Genomic DNA, 23,195 nt, shown 5'->3' on the forward strand with positions numbered 1-23,195 from the left:
GGAGATCTGATAAAAGTCGTGTGTATTTTCCATAACTGCTTTAATATTTTAACGTATATGTTCTAATTTGTGTATGCTTTGTGTTCCAAAACCGCTTTATTTTGATGTTAAGGCGCTCAAGGAATAACACTCATAAGACCAAATATTTGAAATCTGGAGGAAAAAGGGTCTAATAAAACAAACTTTTTCCTGATTTTTCTTTTTTTTTTTTTTTGTGAATCCAGTATTTTTGATTGCCACAAATTGTACCACTATTCTGGTGTCTGTGTCGTTATTGTGTTAATGTACGGTATTATGTTTCTACTTATTGTGTTGCCATCTTTTATCAGGCAATGTGCCTTTTTCACTGCCTTATTTCTTTGCAAAATACTTAAAGGACTGTCGCTTTTTCCTCGAAGGATCCGCCAGCTGCTTATCTCCATGGAGACGTTATTGTTTTGCCTGGAATATTCCTTAGTATGGCGTTAACGTAAAAAAAAAAAAAAAACTTGAAAAAACATGCATCGGACCTGATGGCGTTACCTGCTTATACAGATGGAGATGTGCGTTTAATGCCATACTGTGGAACTTTACAGGGAAAGTAATGACATATCTATGGAGACAAGCAGATGGCGGATACTCCAGCAAAAATGTTACACAGTGTAGCTTTTAATAAGTTGTTATCTAGTATCAAACTGTTCATGCTTTCTTTGTCTGGTGCAGCCAACCCAGAACCACAGTACAAAGACTCAGCGCCATCTGCTGGCTGTAGACGGTAGCATTCTCCTTCTTGCTGTAGCAGCTGCTTGTTTTATTCTTGATACTTTACCATGAGATTATGTGACCATCAAGATGCCTTTGCCTTTTCTTTTATTTGTTGTGACATTTTATAAATTGTGTTTTCATATCTGTGGATTTGTACATTCAAAAGATGATGTAGCCTCAACCTGCGCTTTTTGGCTGTATTAAATAAAAAATAATCTGCTATTAAAAGGATTTTTGTTTTGTTTTTCATTTTTTGTGATTTTTTTTTTTTCTTTTACTCTGAAACTCCAAAAAAATGTCAAGTTATTATTTCTGTCAATATCGTCCACCCTTTCCCAGTTTGTAAATCAGTTTTAATTGCAGCACTTTTGGACTTTTGGAGTCATGAGTTGAGGGTAGAGATGAAAACAGTTGCTGGAACAATCCCATTAAAATCAATATAATTCCTTAAATGTTTCCAAATCCTTAATCCTGGATAATTGTAAGATTTTGCTATAGAAAAATGTGTATTATTAAAAAACATGAGCTGCAATAGACTAGAGAGGACTGAAACCCTTTAGTACTTTTTATTGATTAGAACTGTCACGATAACACATTTTGACACAATAACAATAGTGCAAGATAATCCCAGTAATTACCTTAATGTTATCTGCCCTCTCTTAAAATCCCTCATTTATAATGTCTGACCCCGGTGTATCTCCCTTAATGCTATCATTGATCACCTGTCTTTCAATGTTAAAGTGATAGTTGGAGATGTTATTGTGATGTTTGTGAATGTTATGATTATGAAAGTCAATGTGATGTTTGAATGTGATTATGAAAGTCAATGTGATGTTTGTAAATGTGATTGTGAAAGTCAATGTGATGTTTGTGAATGTGATTGTTTGTGAATCTGATTGATGTTTGTGAATGTGATTATGATTATGAAAGTCAATGTGATGTTTGTGAATGTGATTATGATTATGAAAGTCAATGTGATGTTTGTAAATGTGATTGTTTGTGAAAGTCAATGTGATGTTTGTGAATCTGATTGTGATGTTTGTGAATGTGATTATGATTATGAAAGTCAATGTGATGTTTGTAAATGTGATTATGTTTATGAAAGTCAATGTGATGTTTGTAAATGTGATTGTGAAAGTCAATGTGATGTTTGTGAATGTGATTGTTTGTGAATCTGATTGTGATGTTTGTGAATGTGATTATGATTATGAAAGTCAATGTGATGTTTGTAAATGTGATTGTTTGTGAAAGTCAATGTGATGTTTGTGAATCTGATTGTGAATCTGATTGTGATGTTTGTGAATGTGATTATGATTATGAAAGTCAATGTGATGTTTGTAAATGTGATTATGTTTATGAAAGTCAATGTGATGTTTGTGAATGTGATTGTTTGTGAAAGTTAGTAAAAAAAAAAAAGATAATCCCACTAAACCAGTTTTAAATAAACATTCTCATTAAGTGGCATAAGCTGCAACAAATAAATAGCAGAAAAAACGTATATAATTAGCCATAATAGTGACTGATTCAACTCGCTACAGCCCAAATCGTTTCTTTTTTTTACAACAAAAACAACAAAAAATCTTACCACTTTTGCAAAAAACTTGTACACACGATAAAGTTTGAAGCCCAAAACATGCTTTTATATTTAATAATAATAATATATTTAAATAATTTTCATATATTAAACATTAAGTCGATAGAGTAATTCTCATGACTGGTGTTGATAAGGAGTCAGAGATGTCGCTCATTCAACAGTTTGACGTCTACAGTTCTAATCTTATCAAACTACAAAAAAAAAAAAAAAAAATACAAAAACACTAAACATTGAAAACATGAGCCAGCAAAAACAGTAATTATCCAGAGAAAGGTGAATGCATTCAAAATGACGCAGTGAAGTGTCCCCCTGTCCTCTGTGACGCTGTTTCACACTTTAGGTCACAGCTCTATCAGTCGTTACCAGCCATGTGCAGAGCTGATAACAGCCTCTATGCATTCAGCTTGTTTACTGAATAAGTTCTTTACTGAGAACTGCGAGTCCCCCTGAGCCGATCCCATCAGTGTCCAGTCCTGTACAACACGAGGAGGAAGAGGAGATGAAGGTCCAGGTCCAGCTGCTGTCACTGCCGGAGTTTTGAGGACACGTACTACAACTTGGCGAGATTCTGAACATTTGGAGATGACTTTGGACACAAGCTGAAAAGTTTTATCGTTGTCGCAGGAGAGGAGAGATAGTGAGCTCTGATGACAGCTGCTTGACCAACAATGCAACAGGATAGAAAAACACAAAAGAAACTACTCCTACGATGATAATGCCTGAAAGTCCAACAGAGCCTGAGGTAGGACCATTTTCTGCAGTGAATTAGTTCTAACAGATGTAATGTGCAAGAAATTTGCAGTTTATTTAGTACAATTTTAAAATATTGTGAATTTTAATAATATCAATACATTAAAGTCAGTACTGTTTTTCTCTGATAAAAACAACACAATAACTATACCCTGACCTAGTTACAGCCATGATCTGATACAGACCATGATTTATGATTTTGTTTTTCTAAATTAACAGCAGCAATCCTCAACACAACTGGATGTCCTGTCCCAGGCTGAGCTTCCTCAGAGCTCCTCTGAGCTCGGACAGACTGGCCGTTCTGATGAAGATGAGGCTACAGAGACGACACAGCGACCGAGGCTGTTCACGTTCCTCTTTGGGACCTTCTGCCTCTGTGCTTTTCTCCTAGGATTTGTTTACATTGTGCGACATCTTCAGACCAGAGGGAATAGACCGTTAGGGCTTGGTAAGACGACTGAGCACATGTGTATGTGTCATTATTACTAAAGTATTTCTAAAAGCTCTGGATCTCGCTCATAGTCCGGCCGTGTGAGTCTGAAGCCTGTCTGCAGACCTCAACTCACCTGTCGAAATCCGCTGACCCTTTCACACGACCATGTGACTTCTACTTGTTCACCTGTCTCTCCGACTGGAAGAATGGCAGACAGAGGGGCCCAGGACCCCCCGGAGCCCCCCAGGAAGTGAGTCCAAGTCGACAGCAGGTGGACCGTCGTCTGAGAGAGGAGAAACTTACAGACAGAAAAACACTGCTGCTGCAGCATCTCAGGGACACTCTGGGTACACGCTTCAGCCACATCTTTACTGTGTATAGTTTGATATAATATAAATATAACATCACACTGTTTCTGTGTTTCAGATTCTAACGACAGGGTAACGAGCTCTGCAAAACAGAAAGCCAAAATGTTCTACCACTCCTGTTTAGACACCAGGTCCATAGAGACAGCAGGGGCAGAGCCTTTCCTCACACTCATTCAAAATGTGAGTCCTTTTTGTTTCTTTTATTTAAAAACAACCAAACACAGTCGCTCTCTCTGCAGCTGGGGGGCTGGGCTGTGTCGGGCCAATGGAACCAGACTGACTTCAACTCCACTTTGGGACTGTTAATGAGGAACTATGGGACCTTTCCATTCTTCAACCTCCTTGTGGGCAAAGACCCAAATGAATCAACTCTACCGACATCGAGGAATTACATCCAGGCCAGTACAAATGCTGTACTGAATCATAACTGAACAGAACGAGAGCGTTAAATATCAATTCACTTTTGCCACAGATAGACCAGCCAGACCCACTGCTTCCCATTGAATGGAACAGTCAGCTCGAAAAGACTGAAATAAAGACTGAGGTCAGTCATCCTCATGAACTACACTATGTGCTAATGACAAATGTACTTAGCTCTCACCTCTCGTCTCTCAAAGACCACTCGTCTATTCTACTCCATGTGTAATCGATACCTCGCCCTGTTGGGGGCGCCAATGAGCAGCAAAATGACTCATGTAGGTCAGTTCATCTCTCTGTCGTCTAAGCTGGCCGTTGTCACGACGCCGCTGCATTATCGGCTCACCAAAGGACAACTGTATCAGCGCATGACCATCCGGGAGCTGCAGGTAAACACAGGATAAACACAACACTTTATTCTCTTTTTCTTTCATTTACTTTTTTAAACATATCTCTGCAGAGCCAGGCTCCTATGATCGATTGGTTGGGCTGTTTGCAGACTGCTTTTAAACCAGTGTCTCTCACTGCGGAAGAGCCAGTCCTTGTGCATAATCTACCTTATATTGTAAAAATGTCCCAGACTATCAGCAAATTGTTAAAAGAGCCAGATTACAGCAACAGGTTCATGACACACACACACACACACACATGCATCAGTTTACATGTTCAGTGTTTTTAATGACTTCTCCTCACTCAGTGGTCCACTTCACACCTACATGCTCTTTAACCTCCTGCATACGATGATCCCAGCCCTGGACTCCAGATTCAGTGACACAGGTGTTAAACAGGTGGAGCAGGTGGAGCAGGCGGAGCCGCGCTGGAGGAGGTGTGTGCTGGAGACTGAGCGAGGATTTGACTTTGTCCTCGAACACTTTTTAAATGAAAGAATGGCCCATGCAGAGGTGAGGACCAGGGCTACACCATGTGAGGACTGAAGGTGCACTATGTCACTTTTCTGGTTTTCTAAGGGCTGCCATCTGCTTGTCTCCATGGAGACTATACCTTGAATATTCCACAGTATGTTATTTAATTTATCTATCTTGCATTTATTCAATTACAGTTGTTGTTATTACTAAATTTGCTGTGGCCAGATGCATCGCCTGCTTGTCTCCATGGAGACATAAGTGTAATGCCATACTGAGGAAGATTCTACGCAAAGCAATAACATCTCCATGGAAACGAGCTGGAGGCAGAGTCTCCACCAGAGAGTTCACATAGAGCATAGACTTCTCCCTGAGCCGTTTCAGTCACACAGAGACATTATATTGTCATTGTTTTTGTAAATGTTAAATGTCGTGTGACTGAAATAAATTAAACTGAACGGGAAATGAAACTACGTGGAAACTGGGTTAGCACGACTTAACACGTCTTTTACCAAATTACACTTTCAACAGGTCAACGAGATCATTGAAAACATCATGTCCTCTCTCAAATCCAAACTTCACGCACTTCAGTGGAACAGTCAAAAGACACAAAAGGCCGTTACAAAAAAGGTAAATGAGGGAAAAACGTCTCTGTGTGTAACTCTATGTACTTTTATGTGCATCATGAGACTGTATGTCCAGGTCCACTTCCTCACTCCCAGACTGTGGACTTCAAAACAAACAACTGAGGCAGAACTTGACCTGTTTGCTGCTGAGGTGAAGTGGATTATAAAAGTATAATGTCATAACGTCCATTACAATAACACGACTAATGTGTTTACAGATAAATGTGGGCACTGACTTCTTTTGGAACTACGCCCAACTTCTGTCCTTGTGGCAGAAAAGGAGGATTGAACTTCTGGAGGAGCAGAGTGAAGGCACTGACCTGTGAGTGTGAGGAATTTAAAGCTGCACTATGTCACTTTTCTGGTAGAGAGCCACCTTCTTGTCTCCATGGAGATTATTCCACAGTTTGGAGACTAGCGGGTGGCGGACTCTGCACTCCAAATGTTACATAGTGCAGCTTTATCAATATGACTTGTAAAATGGAGAGTTGTACTTTTGTCTGTGCTGTTTGTGTTTGGAGAATTAGATTTTTTTAATTTTAAAGTTGTTTCAGTAAATCTGTAAAATAATTAGATTTAATGGGATAGGTCCACAAACGCATTGATTCAGACTGTTCCTTCTTTGGTTAAAAAATCGGTTTATACACTGTCAATTTTGTATTATAACACAAAATACTTCACAGAGCAGTACTTTCACTCTTACTTGACTTAACGTTTTGGTTTTGCTTCCCGTCGTGAGTAAGTCTAAAGGGGAAAAAGTTTAATTTTGACAATATTAAATGATTTGAACATCGCTGAGTACATTTTTTCCCCATTTTTGGATCTATCCTTTAACAATACCAGATTAATAACGTTTTGTTTTTCCAGTTACACTTCACTTTATAATGCAGATGTCATGTTAAATATTAGTTGCTCTTACAATTAATCTTGAGAACTATTTTAGCTACTTTAGTCACCCCCGAGTCTTAGTTATAAGACTTTTAAAGAGCTCATGTTATGCTATTTTCTCATCTATGTTTAATGCACAAACTCTGCATATTTAGGCTTCTTCTCTCAAACTGAAAACACTCCGTTCCACCTTGTGATGTCATGCTGAATTGTGATCATCTTTCCTCTTCTGCAGCTTGTCCGTGAGCCCGGTTCTCAAAGGAAATGAGCTTGTTTTTCCACTGGGGATGTTTGTCCCGCCTCTGTTCCATCCCACCTATCCCCGGTAAACCTCATCTAATCATATATCAGAAAGGATTTGTTCAATACGTTCATACTTAAACTCTTTTCTCGTACAGGGCGATCAAATATGGAGTCATTGGTTTCCTCATTGCAAAAGATATTCTGCACCTGCTGCTTCCTGACAGTGAGTCTGGACGCTAAAACAAACCATGTGTCTTAAATAATGTTCATATAATGAATAGGTCCTGTATTTAACATTATTCTGGGGTTTTTAACTACTTGGAAGTTATATTTTCAGTATTTCACAGTAAAATATTCCATTATATTTACCTGAGATTCAGAATACACACTTCTTCAATACTTTATGAAGATGTGAGTCTGGTCACCGGTGAATCTCCCCTTTATGGGCGTGATTGACAGGTGGATTAGCCAATCAGGGACAAGCATGGTTCTTCTGTATCGAAAAAAATTGAAATTGTAAGGAACTGTAAGGAAGAAAATATCACACAGGCTGAAAAACATCACGTATTTCTGCTGAATCTGTTAATCTGAGTTGAGACAATTTCGATTTTATTTGTAAATCACAGGTGACCAATGAGCTCCTTTGTTTCACATGTGTCACTGAAAAACCGGATCTGATTGGACGATCGCGTTTGCTCGGACTTGAGACGCAGCAGAGGACGTGGGGACCAGACTGAAATCAATTTGTACAAAAATATAGAGAGAAATCAGTCTGGATTTGACTAGTATATGTTATATTCATTCAAAACAAATACTTCAACCCTGATTTTTAACGTTTGACCAAATAAAATGCCAGTGTCCAGCAGAGGGCAGTTGTTCTGACTTTAGAAGCAATTTAAAAAATCTGTAGGCCTGTCTGATTCCTGAGCATAAGAATCCAAATCTGATTGTTATCTGATTTCTGGAGTGATCAGATTACTGTTATGTCTTGTAAATAGTTTCATCTGATGTGAGTACTCTGATTTCTTTCTGAACCTGCAGCAAAGACAAAAACGAAAAAAGAAAACGTTGAAATTCAAGACGTTATTATTAAATGCATTCTATTTTTTATACCACATACAAAAGCTACTCATTTGCATTTAAACACACGCCAAAAATCAGATCTAATTCCTGGATTATCAGATTATTCCTGACCGTGTAAATGTCTCAGCTCGTTATAGAAGCGTCTTTAGAACACGTCTGTAAGGTGCGTATATGAAGTTGAAAAACATGGAGGGACACTTTCAGAAACACAACATTTTTAATACAAAATAGCTAAAGGCCTGGTGTAGTCCTGGTTCAGTCCTGGTTTAGCCCCAGTTTAGTCTTGGTGTAGTCCTGGTCTAGTCCTGGTTTAGTCCTGGTTTAGTCCTGGTTTCGTCCTGGTTTAGTCCTAGTTTAGTCCTGGTTTAGTCCTGCTTTAGTCCTGCTTTAGTCCTGCTTTAGTCCTGCTTTAGTCCTGCTTTAGTCCTAGTTCTGTCCTGCTTTAGTCCTGCTTTAGTCCCGCTTTAGTCCCGCTTTAGTCCTGCTTTAGTCCTAGTTTGTCCTGGTTTAGTCCTAGTTCTGTCCTGGTTTAGTCCTGGTTTAGCCCTGGTTTAGTCCTGGTTTAGTCCTGGTTTAGTCCTGGATTAGTCCTGGATTAGTCCTGGATTAGTCCTGGATTAGCCCTGGTTTAGTCCTGGATTAGTCCTGGATTAGTCCTGGATTAGTCCTGGTTTAGTCCTGGATTAGTCCTGGATTAGTCCTGGATTAGTCCTGGTTTAGTCCTGGATTAGTCCTGGATTAGTCCTGGATTAGTCCTGGTTTAGTCCTGGATTAGTCCTGGATTAGTCCTGGATTAGTCCTGGATTAGTCCTGGTTTAGTCCTGGTTTAGTCCTGGTTTAGTCCTGGATTAGTCCTGGATTAGTCCTGGCTAAAAGAAAAGGAAAAAGTGCATAAATAGGTGATATTAGCTGCTGTGTGTCATGTTTTTGTTCCAGTTCACGCTCACAGTGCGAGTGTGCGACAGGTGTCAGATTGTGTGTGGAGTCATTACCTCAGAGCCACAGACGGGAGCATAACAAAGTCCCTCTCCCCCACGGAGCAGCAGGAGGTGTGGGTGCAGTACTCGGCTCTGGAGATAGCCCTACAGGTGAGGGGGAGAAGGGGGGGGGGGGGGGGGGGGGGGGGGGGGGGGGTCCTTTCACGGGCTTCTATGGAAATAAACACAACAAACACAGTTCCAATGTCATAAAATGTAAAATGTCATGTTGTCATAGTTTCTAATGGAGAGCATTTTTGCTTCTTTTTGCTTGTTTTTTGCTATAGACGCCATCTGAAGGACTTTTGTTACCATGGCAACGGCTGCCATTTTAAATCACTTATAACCAATGAAACGGTGTCATTGAAAAGTTGAAAAGAGCTTCTGTGTGTCCAGTGTCCACATGAGCCCCTTTACAAATATTGAACTACTGTGTCCACAAATCTACAATATTCATCCTATGGTGTAAAGTCTTTTCAGCTGACATGGCTTTTTACATTTATTTGAATGGCACAATTGGTCCACAAAGTGATTCAAAGTGTTTTACAGAATGAGAAAGACATTAAAATCACAATACAACAAATCAAAACATAAATAACATTCATAAAATTTATATTAAAAGAGAATAAAATTTCAGTCATACGCACAGCTAGTTTAGTCCTGTTTTAGTTCTGCTTTGGTCCTGGTTTAGTTCCAGTTTATTCTCGGTTTAGTTCCAGGTTTAGTCCTGGTTCAGTCCTGGTTCAGTCCCGGTTTAGTCCCGGTTCAGTCCCGGTTTAGTCCCGGTTTAGTCCCGTTTTAGTCCCGGTTTAATCCTGGTTTAGTCCTGGTTTAGTCCCGGTTCAGTCCCGGTTTAGTCCTGGTTCAGTCCTGGTTCAGTCCTCCTCATGTGAGATGGTTCATGTGGCTCATGTGGGAGATGTTCTTTTGTGCTGGTCCATGGAGAGACTTGTTCACACTGAGCTGCTTTAAAGTTTATTCTCTGAGCCACAGGAGCCAGAGACCTGAGCCACAGGACACATGTGTGAAGAACTTCCTGGTTCTAGTCAGGACTTGAGCAGCAGTGTTCTGGATGTACTGCAAATAAATAACCACTTTATCTTGGTTTGTTTGTGCTTAAAGGAAAGATTCTGAACTTTGTGTCAGTTTTTATTTCATATTAACCATAAACCACTTCAAAACATCTGCATTTTAACTGCACATTTTGCAATAGAAATCAGACCTGCCTCCAGCTCTATTTTAAACTCTATAAACTACTTTTATGAGCCTTACATGAGCCTAACCTCTGACCTTCTCCTCTTCTCTTCAGGCTTATCAGCAAAGTTTAAAGCGGGACCCAAATGACACGTCTCTGTCTGGGCGCTCACACACACAACTGTTCCTCGCAGCGTTCTCTCAGGTAAAACGCTGATCCTGTCCCTCCTCGTGTGGATTGGTTCATTTCGATTGGATTTGGTTTTATTTTTAGCCTGACAGACACTTGTTATTAGAACTTATCCACGTATTTAACAGAAAAACACTCAGCGAACCAAATTCTAACCATGTCCAACACTTTATCGGTGGAGCAGCTATCTTGTCCTTGTCTCCTTTGCGCTGTTATTGCTTTGCTTTGCCCTGGAATGTCCCACAGTATGGCATTAATCTCACATTTATTCAAACAGAGACCTATGCCGCATGCAAAAAAAAACAACAACAACCAAAACTCGCCTGTCTTGAAAACCATTATTATTATTACGATTACGGAGGGGCTCATCTCTCCACAGATCTGACCTGTAACGTGCCTGGTATAGTCGCCTGCTTGTTTCCATGGAAATAGATTTTTTACGCCATACTGAGGGACATTCCAGGCAAAGAAATAACATCATGGAGGAAAGCAAATGGCTGATAATCCCCAAGAAAAGTGACATAGAATGGCTTTAAATAATGAAATATTGTTATACTAGTTGACGTCACGCTGCAGTAACAACTTGAGGCCTGTAGGTGGCAGCAAAGTTGGATTGTTCTAGCTGTGTGACCTGTTTATGGGACTATAATGAGAGTATTTTATATTATTCATACATGTTGGGCTCTACTAACAGCGTGTCCCTACGTCATTCCGCAGATTAACTGTGATTCGGATCCATATCGTGACTCGATGCCCCTGGAGCCCTCGTTTCTGGTCAAAGTCCTCTGCGCCAAATCTGAGCTGTGCCGCCTCCACTGCGCCAAAGACAAACCCCCACGTCTGTCAAAATCCTGCTGACCTCAGGAGACCGGAGTCCTGCAGAAAGAAATGAACATATAAGTCCACACAAACAGAAAAAAAAACATCTGAAAAACAAACTAGCATCTTTTGTACAGCAATGTTATGCCATATTTATTGCGCATTTATGTTGTTTTGTCATTTTAGGTTGTTCCGAATAAAAGTTTTATATTATATATATAATTATTGCATAAAAATTACTGTGAAAACTTTTAAAAATGAATGAATGCAGATGCTGATAAAAAGTTTGGTTTTCTTGGAGACAAAAATATGTTTTTGTTCAAATCTCACCCCGGGTTCTGTACATTTGTGGCCTCTCTCCAAAAAATGCTCCTCCTTTAGGCAAATTTCCACAGTTTTTAGACAGTTATGCAACGAAAAGCTGTGACAAACATGGTTAAGTTCGTGGTCCCGCTGAAGAAATTGTCTAGCAGCGCGAGAAACAATGAATTTGATCCATGTGTCCGTGAGGGGGAATCAAAGAAACAGGAAATGAAGGTGTTATTCGGCAGAGGCGTACAGGCAAACGGCGTGGAATTTGTAGAAAACGTGGATGCTTTATGAAAACCTATGTGTCTAGATGTGCCATGAGAAATCTGAGCTCATTTGGACCAAAAACCGGAGACTAGACACCTTTTGAAAACACGTAGCGAAAAAAACATGGCGAATTTTTGATCCAATATGGCCAACTTCCTGTCCCTCATAGAGCAGTGCTTCAATTAATTTTTATGCTTGTCCCATGGTGCTCTATCACTGTTCCGATTTTTGTGCATGTTTTCCAAAATTAACCAGGCTCCTCTCCCATAGGGGTCAAATTTTAGGTGGCGCTGTCGAGTCAGGGGGCATGGGACATTTTCCCGACACCAATTTTATGAAATTTTTCGCTGAGCCGGTCGATTCTATACCCCCATGTGAGACTTTTCGTGAATGTTCAGGGGGTGAAAAATGCGATCGCTTGGGCGGAAAAACGAAGAACAATGTTAATATGCAGTGTGGCCCTGGGCTGTGTGGCCCTGGCTCTATGTGAGAGGGGTCTGTGGCTTTGCACCGGCAACCACGTACATAATACAGGAATGGTGTATTGACTTTTTTGCCCCTTTTGAGGTCCACAGCTCAACCTGGGAGTAGATACAGTTTGAAAACATGTGGCAAAAAAAGTGGCGAATATTCAATCCAATATGGCCGACTTCCTGTCCGTCATAGAGAATCGTGGGCCAAGCATAAATATGAATTGAAGCACTGCTCTATCACTGTTCTGATTTGTGTGCATGTGTTCAAAAATTTACCAGCCTCCTCTCCCATAGGGGTGAAATTGTAGGTGGCCCCGTCAAGCCGGTGGGCATGGGAGTTTTTCGAGATGCCAAATTTATGAAATTTTTCGCCGAGATGGTCGATTCTATAACCCCATGTGAGACTTTTCGTGAATGTTCAGGGGGTGAAAAATGTGATTGTTTGGGCAGAAAAATGAAGAACAAAGTTAATATGCAGTGTGGCCCTGGCTCCATATGAGAGGGGTCTGTGGCTTTGCACCGGCAACCATGTACATAATACAGGTATGGTGTAATTGACTTTTTTGCCCCTTTTAATGCCCACAATTATTTCCCCAAGGTTCATGCCAATCGGACAAAGTTGTGTATTTTACCAATACTGTAGGGGGCGCTATAGTGTTCATTTAGATAACAATTAATAGTGCATTCTATTAATACCCTGATATCACACAATTTCAGCTGTCTCGACCAATGTATCTAATAATAAATCTCGGTTGCACTGTGTGACTTTTTCACCGGTGTTGTTGGAAAAGCCTGTTGTTTGCCCAAAGCTGCGTTTAGCTCTGGGCTTGTTCTGCCCATAGCGCGCATCCCAGTGGGGAGTGCGCGTCCCCGTGGGTAGTTAGTGTGGAGTTTTGTGAGACGTAGTGAAGTGTTCCTCCACATTGTGCCACTTTGCCGTCACCACAGTCGCTCCTCAGATGAGATACGTGCAGGTTTCTTTTACAGTCTTAAATAGTTGTGAAAGTGATCTCTTTATTTTCTACCATGTTTTGGAGTAAGAAACTGCATTCAGCGCATCCTCACAGCGCTCGCGAGCGGAGCATTGGTTTTGTCACGCGCACAATACTGACCTTTGAAGTGAGTAGGTCAAAGTTCACCTTAACTTATCTAAACTTCACGTATAATGAACATATGTTTAAGATATTGTCATTTTTAAATCTATATAAACGCAAGGGTGATTAAAAAAAAAAAAGCTACAGAATAAGATTAAATTTTAGATGCAGCTCATTAGTGAGTTGTGCTATTTTTAGAACCGTCTGTGGGCGACTCATGTGGGGCTTGGGGGCGATATGGCGCCCGTGGGCATAGGGTTGGTGACCCCTGGTCTATGACAAACTTCGTAAAAAAAAAAAAAAAAATTGTTAGGGAGCGCTACAGCATCATTTTTCAATATTTTTAAGTAGGAATTTCAAAAAACAAACTTTTTCGCCAATCTTGAATTTTGGATCCAATAAAATTGACTTTTCCCCTCCCTGAACCGCCACCTTAACGTGGTGGAGGGGTTTGAGTGCCCGAATGATCCTGGGAGCTATGTTGTCGGGGGCTTCATGCCCCTGGTAGGGTCACCCATGGCAAACAGGTCCAGGGAGATGGGACAGAATAAGAGCGGTTCAGAAGCCCCTTATGAAAAGAGAAAGATCAAGGCTAGCTATGTCGCCTGGACCGGCGTTACCGGGGCCCCACCCTGGAGCCAGGCCTGGGGTGGGTGCTCGACAGCAAGCGCCTGGTGACCGGGCCTTTCCCCACGGGGCCCGGCCAGGCTCAGCCCGAAGGAACGACGTGGGGCTGTCCTCATGTGGACCCACCACCCACAAGAGGATCCGTAAGGGGCCGGTGCATGAAGATCTGGGCGGCAGTCGAAGGCGGGGGCCTCGACGACCTGATCTCTGGACATGGAGACTGGCTCTGGGGACATGGAATGTCACCTCGCTGGTGGGGAAGAAGCCAGAGCTTGTGCGGGAGGTTGAGCGTTACCGACTAGATATAGTCGGTAACGCTCAACGGTGGAGCGGACAGGCGGATCAGTGCAGCGTCTGCAGTGATGCGGTCGCTGTATCGGTCTGTTGTGGTAAAGAAGGAGCTGAGCCCAAAGGCAAAGCTCTCGATTTACTGGTCAATCTACGTTCCTACCCTCACCTATGGTCATGAGCTCTGGGTAATGACCGAAAGGACAAGATCGCAGATACAAGCGGCTGAAATGGGTTTCCTCCGCAGGGTGGCCGGGCGCACCCTTAGGGATAGGGTGAGGAGCTCAGTCACACGGGAGGAGCTTGGAGTAGAGCCGCTGCTCCTACACGTTGAGAGGAACCAGTTGAGGTGGCTCGGGCATCTGCTCAGGATGCCTCCTGGACGCCTCCCTAGGGAGGTGTTCTGGGCATGTCCCACCGGGAGGAGGCCCCAGGGAAGATCCCGCCTTGGGATCCCACCGGAGGAGCTGGAGGACGTGTCTGGGGTGAGGGAAGTTTGGGAGTCCCTGCTTAGACTGCTGTGGCCGCGACCAGGCTCCGGATAAGCTGAAGAAAATGGATGGATAAAATTGACTTTTCGTCAATGTTCAGGGGGTCAAAAATGGCTTCAATCTGGCCACCAAAATAGTAATGGATTTATTTTTTCTTCCATTATTTTTCTCCTAAACCATAACAGCTAGTCATGTGACTTTCTTACATTGTGCCCCATCACAAATAAGGCCCCTGTGAATTTTTTTTACAAGTCCACAACAAATCGATTCTTTTATTAATTTTTGAAAATGAAATTTGAAGAGGGCGCTAGAGAGCCATTTTGTGAGAGAGTGCCTTGATTTGCATATCATTGCGTTCAGCTCACAAATGTGCATAAACGCTGTATTAGCATTTTCCCAACAAAAAATGTGTGAAAGAGAAATATTTTATTGAAATATTTAAAAAATTGCGATTTTATTGAAAATTCACCCTGACCACACCCAAAGTCATAATCAAAATGTAATGGATTTAGTGGGATTTGGCCAAATTTGAAGTGTTTGTGATGAAAACTGTGCCAGGAGATGTCCTGAATGTGAGGGTGTGCACTTTTGTAATTCCCGGGTTTGATCCAATATGGCTGACTTCCTGTACATTTTAGGGCGGGGCCATAATATTTTTGTCATGTCCTGACATGTTCTATTTTTTATGTGAGTTTCAGATTTTTACGTTGACTTTTTTCCGAGTCGGGCTCCCATTGGCCCCATGAAAATCAAAGTTTGAGGTGGCGCTACCGAGTCGTCTTTCGTTATTTTTTCCTCAGGGTCTTTTGTGACAATTAGAGCTCATCGAGTTCTAATTTTTGACACCACTCACTGCCATGTCAGGGCGTGTTTACTACTTGATTTTTTGCCATTTTCCATGCTCCGGACGCGGTTTTAATGAGTCCCTCGCTGGGACGTTGTCCCAGGCTCGGGCCTAATAATAGGAGATTTTAATATGGTACTGAATAATCAATTAGATCGATAGCACTGATAATCAATTACTTATATTTATGCAACGGTTCAAGAAAAATTCCTAACAGAATCAGTTTTTACATGGAGTAACAATAGTGGGTCATGAATCGACTACTGGCTGGTGTCTGATTGTCTACATACAGAATATTAATATTCTCTCCACTCTGCTCACTGATCATAAAGCTCCACATTTCCATCAAATTACCTCAAAGGAAATCCCAAAACAAGAGAGCCTAATGGATTCTAAATAATTCTTTACTTAGACTGGGGACGGTGCAACAAAAGATTTCTGAAACTGTCTTACTATTTTAATAGAGCAAACATTGAAAATTGTTATAATAAAAACTGTGAACTTTTCAAATATTCTTATTTAAATAAATACAGGAGGACAGAAGAGGATACAATTATTCAGGACATTATGACGTTATCCACAATAAATCCAAAAGATCTCTCGGAAGAAACAAAATTAGTTTAGCCTCTTTACAAAATAAATTAGATGATCTTTATAAAAATGAGCTGAAGGTGCCTTTGTAAGATCTCCACTAAAGTGGTTAGAGCGTGAAAGGGTGAAAGTAACTCATCTTATTTATTTCAACTGGAAAAGCACCATGCCAAGTCAAACACACTACATCAACTGAACATTGATGGCCAAGTAACTTCTGAACCCCCCAAAATTGCCAAATTTGTTAGTTCTTTTTACAGTAAACTGTATGCTTCCAGTGATACATCTGAATTAAATATTGATTCTCAAACAATTCAACCTTCTGAACGTGATTTCTGTGATTCTCCTGCTTCTGCTCATGAGATGTTCACTTCTATAAGTAAACTGAAAAATAATAAATGGCCTGGCCCAGACGGACTAACACAAGAGAACTATTTAGTGACCAATTTTCTCCATTTCTGATAAAAGCATTTTCAGAAAGCCTTGGCCAAGGCACACTTTCTCCAACATTAAACCAAGGGGTGATCACCCTGATACCAAAACCTAAAAAAGACATTCTTAATTGATTACACTGGTCAACACTAAATTTATTGTCTAAGATTTTTTAGCTGATTTAGGATAATTTTGATGTGCTGAATCCAAAAATCACATTGGTTTTGCTCAATCAGGTCAATGTTCTGAACTAAGCTACATATTTGTTTTTGGACGATTTTGTTTACATGTATGAGTATTTTCACGTCATATGATGCAAAATTCTGTTATATTTCTCGCTATAAACTAATTCTGAAGATTTTGCATGTGCCAACTTAGGACTAATTGTTTTTTTTATATTACAAGTGAATGAAATGGCTTCGACTAGAAGATCTTGCAAAAATAAGCCTGACATATTCTGCTACATCTGCGGTGAATACACCAATGTTCCTAACAGGAATCAAGTCACAAGTTTCATAAAGCGTGCTTACCATGCTTATTTTGGTATTAAACTTGGTGACCAAGATGAAGCTTGGGCGCCGCACATGGCATGCAAGTCATGCACCGAGTATCTGCGTCAGTGGACTAAAGGCAAGAAGAGTTGTCTGAAGTTTGGAATTCCCATGGTTTGGAGGGAGCCGACATCAATAGCTACTTCTGGGCTATTGATGTGACTGGGATCAACAGAAAGAACCGAAGTCTCAAGTATCCTGACCATGAATCAGCACGTCGTCCTGTAACTCACTGTGATGAAATTCCAGTACCTGTCTTTGTAGAAGTTCCTGACATCAGTGACAAAGATTCCTCCAGTGTGGTTTTAATGATGATGCTCCACATCCTTTTTCCCAAAAGGAGCTACATGTTCAGGTTTCCTGAGAATCTGGGATCACTGAGTGATGAGCAGGTGGAGAGATTCCATCAGGACATAAAAGAGATGGAGACCAGGTATCAGGGACGCTGGGATGCAGTCATGATGGCTGATTACTGTTGGACTCTGAAGAGAGACATCCCTGCTGCTGAGCATTCAAGGGGTTTGTAAAAACAGAAGTTCATGTCCTGAATTTTGCACAATGATAACGTAATGTTCCAATTTACATGTACTTACCTTTAACAATTAACATAACGTAACATTTAATTAATACATTCTGTTAGAAAACTATTTTTTTTATCTCCTAAAACATTTTTTGGATGAGAAATATTAAAGAAAATCAACTGATAATGTCACAAAATTGTAATCAATTTAGTCAGAAGATCGGATTTTTCAAAATCAAATTAGCATAAAAACCTGACCTGACTGAGAAAAATGGATATCATTTTTGGATTCAGCGGTGCTAAATGGTCCTCAGTTGAAAAAACACAGACAACGTTTAAAAATGTTTTTTTTGTAACCCAGTGTTATTGGTGTCCTATTTGTCTAATAAATAATGATTATAAAATCTTTGCTTCAGTTTTTGCTCAACGATTAAAATCTGTGCTGGACTGTCACTGGAGAAACCCAGTCTGGGTTTATGCAAAACAGACACATCTCAAATAACATTCGGCTTGTGCTTGACATTTTAGTTTTTGATTCTGTTAATCACAATTTTACCTTCTGCTGCCTTCATAATTTCAGTTTTTGACCTTTCTTCTGCAGTAAAGTTATTATACAACAATGCTAATTGCTCAGTTAAACTAAAAAATGGTGTGCTTCTGCTTTCGGTCACATGGAGTAAGCAGCACCAAGGGCACAGACAAGCACTATTAATATTTCACTTACCTAGCACTATTTGAAAAGCAAATAAAGCACTGAAGATGGACACTAGAAAAAGAAAGAGGTATACACAAACGACCATAGACGCAGAGCCACTCGCCTCCTCCTCCAGGGATAAAGATGAGGCTGCTAAAACTTATGCTAACTCTGCTAACACTGGACATGTAGATGAGGAGGGGCCCATCTCACTGGGGATACTGCGTACAGAGCTACAAAAACAGTTTGATGCATTCAGAGAAAACACAAAAGGGGGATATTAAAGCTGAAATTGACTTTCACTGTAAAGAAATACGTACTGATATTGCTGCCTTGTGTCGTCAAACCAAGACGGACATTGAGAACACCGGGGTTAGCTCACGGCTGTGCTGTGGTGTGACAAGTCCACATTTCAAATTGTTTTTGGAAATCATGGACGTAAAAGGACCATCCAGATCAGCACAAAGTTCAAAAGTATCTGTGATGGTCTGGGGGTGTGTTAGTGCCCATGGCATGGATAACTTGCACAGAAAGGTGCCTTTGTGACATTTAACCACCCTCCCTAACCAATCACAGTGAAGTATGGAGTCTCAGAAGCAGAAACTTTATTATTATCATTATCATCATTATTATTATTACATTCCCTATTATCCTGGTATTCTTCTTTAGGATAGAAACACAATGTATTACAATGATTGTGACAAACAAATATCAAACATACAAAATACAAGCTGCATGTTTGCACCAGAGAAAAGCCTTAAAGTCATGAACACACGAATACATTTCATTTACAGATAATATATCCCCAAAGTCTCTTCTTTTTTTCAGTGTCAAAGGTGATAGTAATGCATTCTACTCTTGCATTGCTCTGTAAATAACAAATTTGAGATTGTTAGTATTTGAGAAAAACAGTACTAGATAGCTGCAGTCACAGCATGGATCACGATCAAATAGAAATTGTGATTTCACCTCTAAAAAACTGTGCTATTAAGATGCATATTATTTACACACAGCAACACCTCAAACTCTGAAAGAAAATGACTCACATTCCACCTCTGCGTACTTTCTCTCCTGTGTGGAGTGTTCAGGTTGTCCATCTGTCCTTCTTGCGTATGTTTTTGCGATGGCGAGCAGAGTGCTGTATGCTCTATGTTCTCCACTGCACAGATCAGCTGGGACAAATTTCTTCAGTTTCCTTGCCTTCATTTTGTGAAGACATGAATCAGCGTTCCATTGTAGAGCCTGCACATAACAGAACAAAGGCTGAACAATGTGACACTGGTCTACTATAGGCTGGGTTCACATGTTGCATAACATTCAAGAAAGTCTATGGGTAAAACATTTAGCTGGATGACAGGTAAGAAAACTGTGGCAGAATTTGTCTTTTAATGATCAAAATGTCAGTAGCTTCAGAAAACAGAGCCACTAATCAGCCCTAAAGATGTGACTGTTGTCATTTGAAAATCCCTTAAGCGGCGTGTGCAATCTCTTTTTACTGCCACATGAAACATATTTGACACAGAGGACCACAGAGCGTCATCTACACAGTGAATCACTCAGATCAGTGCATTTTACAGAGTTTTGACAGAGCTATAACAAACAAACTTTAGGTCTGTATCTGTAGGTTGTAGTGGTAGAATGACGTTCATTTGCTGTGAAAACGTCTGTCTCCACCAGAAGGCTTTAGCGTGAATAAAAACTGGTCTGAGGGCCACATTTGGTCTCCAGACTATAGTTTGAACATCCCTGCTTTAAGCCATAACATTAATATGAGTATAAGTTTGTGGAGCCAGTCCCAAACAAGCAAAAATAAGTTTCAACATGTGTCTGCTCTATTGTCAGAGCATGTTTGTAGAATGACACTAGAGACATTAGATTACCTACATTAAATGATGTCCGCCCTGATGTCCATGACAAATAGAGATAATAAGGGGTCTCCTATCTTAACTTACTGTGCAATGATCGGCTGTGGTAGAGGTTCTTTGAGCAGCTGATTCAGGAGAAAACTCTCTCTGAAACATGACTGCCATTCATTCAACCAGTGACACCAGTCCAAGTTCAAGTTCTGCCTCAAATCTGGGTCCTTGGCTGCAACAGAAAGAACAATACAGTAACACAGGGAAGACGTCTCTCTGAGTGGACACGTCACTCAGAGAGATCAGGAGACTAACCCACAACCTCCTGGTGAGAGGGAGGAGACAGGATAACCACTCTGCCACAGTAACACAGGGAGAACACGCACAGTTCACGCAGAGACTGTGATTTACCTGCGTCTGGTCTGAGGTTTCCACCTTCGCACCAGCTAATCAGCAGGGCCCTCAGCAGTGACGGGTGTGGAGGGGGCGTGGCCTTCTGTAGCCAATAGCAGGTGGCAGCCATCGGGAGGGCCAAGTGAGACAGGTCAGAGGGCAGTGACCTGAGAAACTGTGGGTCCAATCCCAGAGTGTCCAGTAGCACCTGACGCCGCTGCTCCTCTGATGTCTGTTGAGCAGAGAATTTTAATGTTCAGCTATTTTGAGCTTTAAATAATTGTCTTCATAATCAAAAACAGAACTAATTCATCTGAAATGGTTTGGGAGTCTAAAGTTACCCTCATTTGGCTTATGTATTCTGAGCATCATAATTATTCACAGGGATGAGTTTATGAAGGCTTTTTGAAATGGTCAGAGATCAAAGTGGAGTTTTGCCATCACAGTAATGCTGACAACAGCATAGCATGCTAACAGCATACCAGGCTTATACAAAACAACTTATAATGTGAGATATATATATATATATATACACACACACACACACACACACACACACTTGTCTTCCACCCTTTATCACTACAACAATTAAAATTCAAGATGGCCACCTTCAGATAGTTCCCAGGGGAGACAGCCAGATATGACTGAAATGACTGACGGTGTAGTCCTGGTGAACTCCTGGTTTGGTCCCGGTTCAGTCCCGGTTCTGTCGTAACGGGTGTGTGTAGAGGACCAAAGGATGCAGACTCAGGGAATATTTACAGGATTTATTAGGGAATTGACAAATAGTGCAGTATGAGGGTTGATCCAGTGGTGAACAGGAGGTGAGGCGTGTACCAGGATCCAGGAGCGTAGAGTGCAGAAACAGACAGTACAGTACCAGGGCTGGGAAGCAGGGTCAGAGCAACACAGGCAAGACAGGAACACAGGACATGAAGGGACGACAGGAAGACAGGGCATAGGGCAGAGCGGGTAGGAGACATCCAGGGCCGGAGCATGACAGGGACAAGTGAGGACGACAAACGCAGCACAAACAGGGTGAGTCCAAACAGACGATCTCGCACCGAGTGTCTACTCGCATCTCCTCTTATCCATGGCAGGTGTGGTGATTAGCCAGATGGAGAGCAGGTGCGCGCGGGAGGAGCCGAGAACTCCGCCCAGCAGGTGAGGGAGGGGGAAGAGCACACAGGGAGAACAGGAAAGGCAGGATCATGACAGGTTCAGTCCCGGTTTAGTCTTGGTTTAGTCCTGGTTTAGTCCTGGTTCAGTACTGATTCAGTCCTGGTTTAGTCCTGGTTTGGTCCTGGTTTAGTACAGGTTTAGATCTGGTTCAGTCCTGGTTCAGTCCTGGTTTTGGCCGAGTTTAGTCCTTGTTTAGTCCTGATTTACCCTGATTTGGTCCTGGTTCGGTCCTGGTTCGGTCTCAGTTTATCCCCGGTTCAGTCCTGATTTAGTCCTGGTTTAGTCCTGGTTTGGTCCTGGTTCGGACCTGGTTCAGTCCCGGTTTATCCCCGGTTTAGTCCTTGTTTAGACCTGGTTCAGTCCTGGTTTAGTCCTGGTTCAGTCCTGGTGTAGTCCTGGTGAACTCCTGGTTTAGTCCTGGTTTGGTCCTGGTGTAGTCCTGGTTCAGTCCTGGTTCAGTTCCGGTTTAGTCCCGGTTTAGTCCTGGTTTAGTCCTGGTTTAGTCCTGGTTCAGTCCTGATTAAGTCCTAGTTTAGTCCTGGTTTAGTCCTGGTTCAGTCCTGATTAAGTCCTGGTTTAGTCCTGGTCCAGTCCCTGTTCAGTCCCGGTTCAGTCCAGGTTTAGTCCCGAATTAGTCCCGGTTTAGTCTTGGTTTAGTCCTGGGTTCAGTCCCGGTTCAGTCCCGGTTCAGTTCCGGATCAGTCCTGGTTTAGTCTTGGTTTAGTCCTGGTTTAGTCCTGGTTCAGTACTGATTCAGTCCTGGTTTAGTCCTGGTTTGGTCCTGGTTTAGTCCAGGTTTAGACCTGGATTAGTCCTGGTTTAGTCCTGGTTTAGTCCTGGTTTAGTCATGGGTTCAGTCACGGTTTAGTCCCGGTTTGGTCCTGGTTTAGTCCTGGTGTAGTCCTGGTTCAGTTATGGTGCACTCCTGGTTTAGTCCTGGTTTGATCCTGGTTTAGTCCTGGTTTAGTCCTGGTTTAGTCCTGGTTTCCGTCCGTGTTTAGTCCTGGTTCACTCCTGGTTTCGTCTTGATTTAGTCCTGGTTTAGTCCCGGTTCAGTCCCGGTTCAGTCCCGGTTTAGTCTTGGTTTAGTCCTGGTTTAGACCTGGTTCAGTCCTGGTTTAGTCCTGGTTTAGTCCAGATTTAGACTTGGTTTAGTCCTGGTTTAGTCCTGGTTTAGTCCTGGTTTCGTACTGGTTTCGTCCTGGTTTCGTCCTGGGTTTAGACCTGGTTTCGTCCCGATTCAGTCCCGGTTCACCCCCGGTTTAGTCCCGGTTTAGTCCCGGTTCAGTCCCGGTTTAGTCTCGGTTTAGTCTTGGTTTAGTTCTGGTTTAATCCTGGTTTTGTCCAGATTTAGACCTGGTTTAGTCCTGGTTTAGTCCTGGTTTCGTCCTGGT

General features: G+C 41.7%; 2 protein-coding genes across 2 annotated transcripts; one reads left to right on the forward strand and one right to left on the reverse strand.

The window, feature by feature from the left end:
- Positions 1 to 2,731: 2,731 nt before the first annotated feature.
- On the forward strand, positions 2,732 to 11,408 carry kel (Kell metallo-endopeptidase (Kell blood group)). Its single transcript, XM_055228123.1, has 17 exons — positions 2,732 to 3,080; positions 3,308 to 3,536; positions 3,611 to 3,868; positions 3,948 to 4,069; positions 4,129 to 4,287; positions 4,362 to 4,433; positions 4,507 to 4,695; positions 4,767 to 4,927; positions 5,004 to 5,208; positions 5,701 to 5,799; positions 5,872 to 5,946; positions 6,014 to 6,117; positions 6,919 to 7,008; positions 7,082 to 7,149; positions 8,946 to 9,097; positions 10,296 to 10,385; positions 11,088 to 11,408. Exons 1-17 carry the CDS (start codon positions 3,048 to 3,050, stop codon positions 11,226 to 11,228), a joined length of 2,247 nt encoding a protein of 748 aa, XP_055084098.1. The 5' UTR covers positions 2,732 to 3,047; the 3' UTR covers positions 11,229 to 11,408.
- An 8,043-nt stretch (positions 11,409 to 19,451) lies between these two features.
- Positions 19,452 to 20,880, reverse strand: LOC117384087 (protein asteroid homolog 1-like). Its single transcript, XM_033981360.2, has 3 exons — positions 20,638 to 20,880; positions 20,323 to 20,458; positions 19,452 to 19,612 (listed from the first exon to the last, which is right to left on the reverse strand). The coding sequence occupies exons 1-3, from the start codon at positions 20,747 to 20,749 to the stop codon at positions 19,573 to 19,575; spliced, it is 288 nt and encodes a 95-aa protein (XP_033837251.1). The 5' UTR covers positions 20,750 to 20,880; the 3' UTR covers positions 19,452 to 19,572.
- Positions 20,881 to 23,195: the final 2,315 nt, after the last annotated feature.

Source organism: Periophthalmus magnuspinnatus, chromosome 16 (genome assembly GCF_009829125.3).
Source record: "Periophthalmus magnuspinnatus isolate fPerMag1 chromosome 16, fPerMag1.2.pri, whole genome shotgun sequence".
Lineage (NCBI taxonomy): Eukaryota > Metazoa > Chordata > Actinopteri > Gobiiformes > Gobiidae > Periophthalmus > Periophthalmus magnuspinnatus.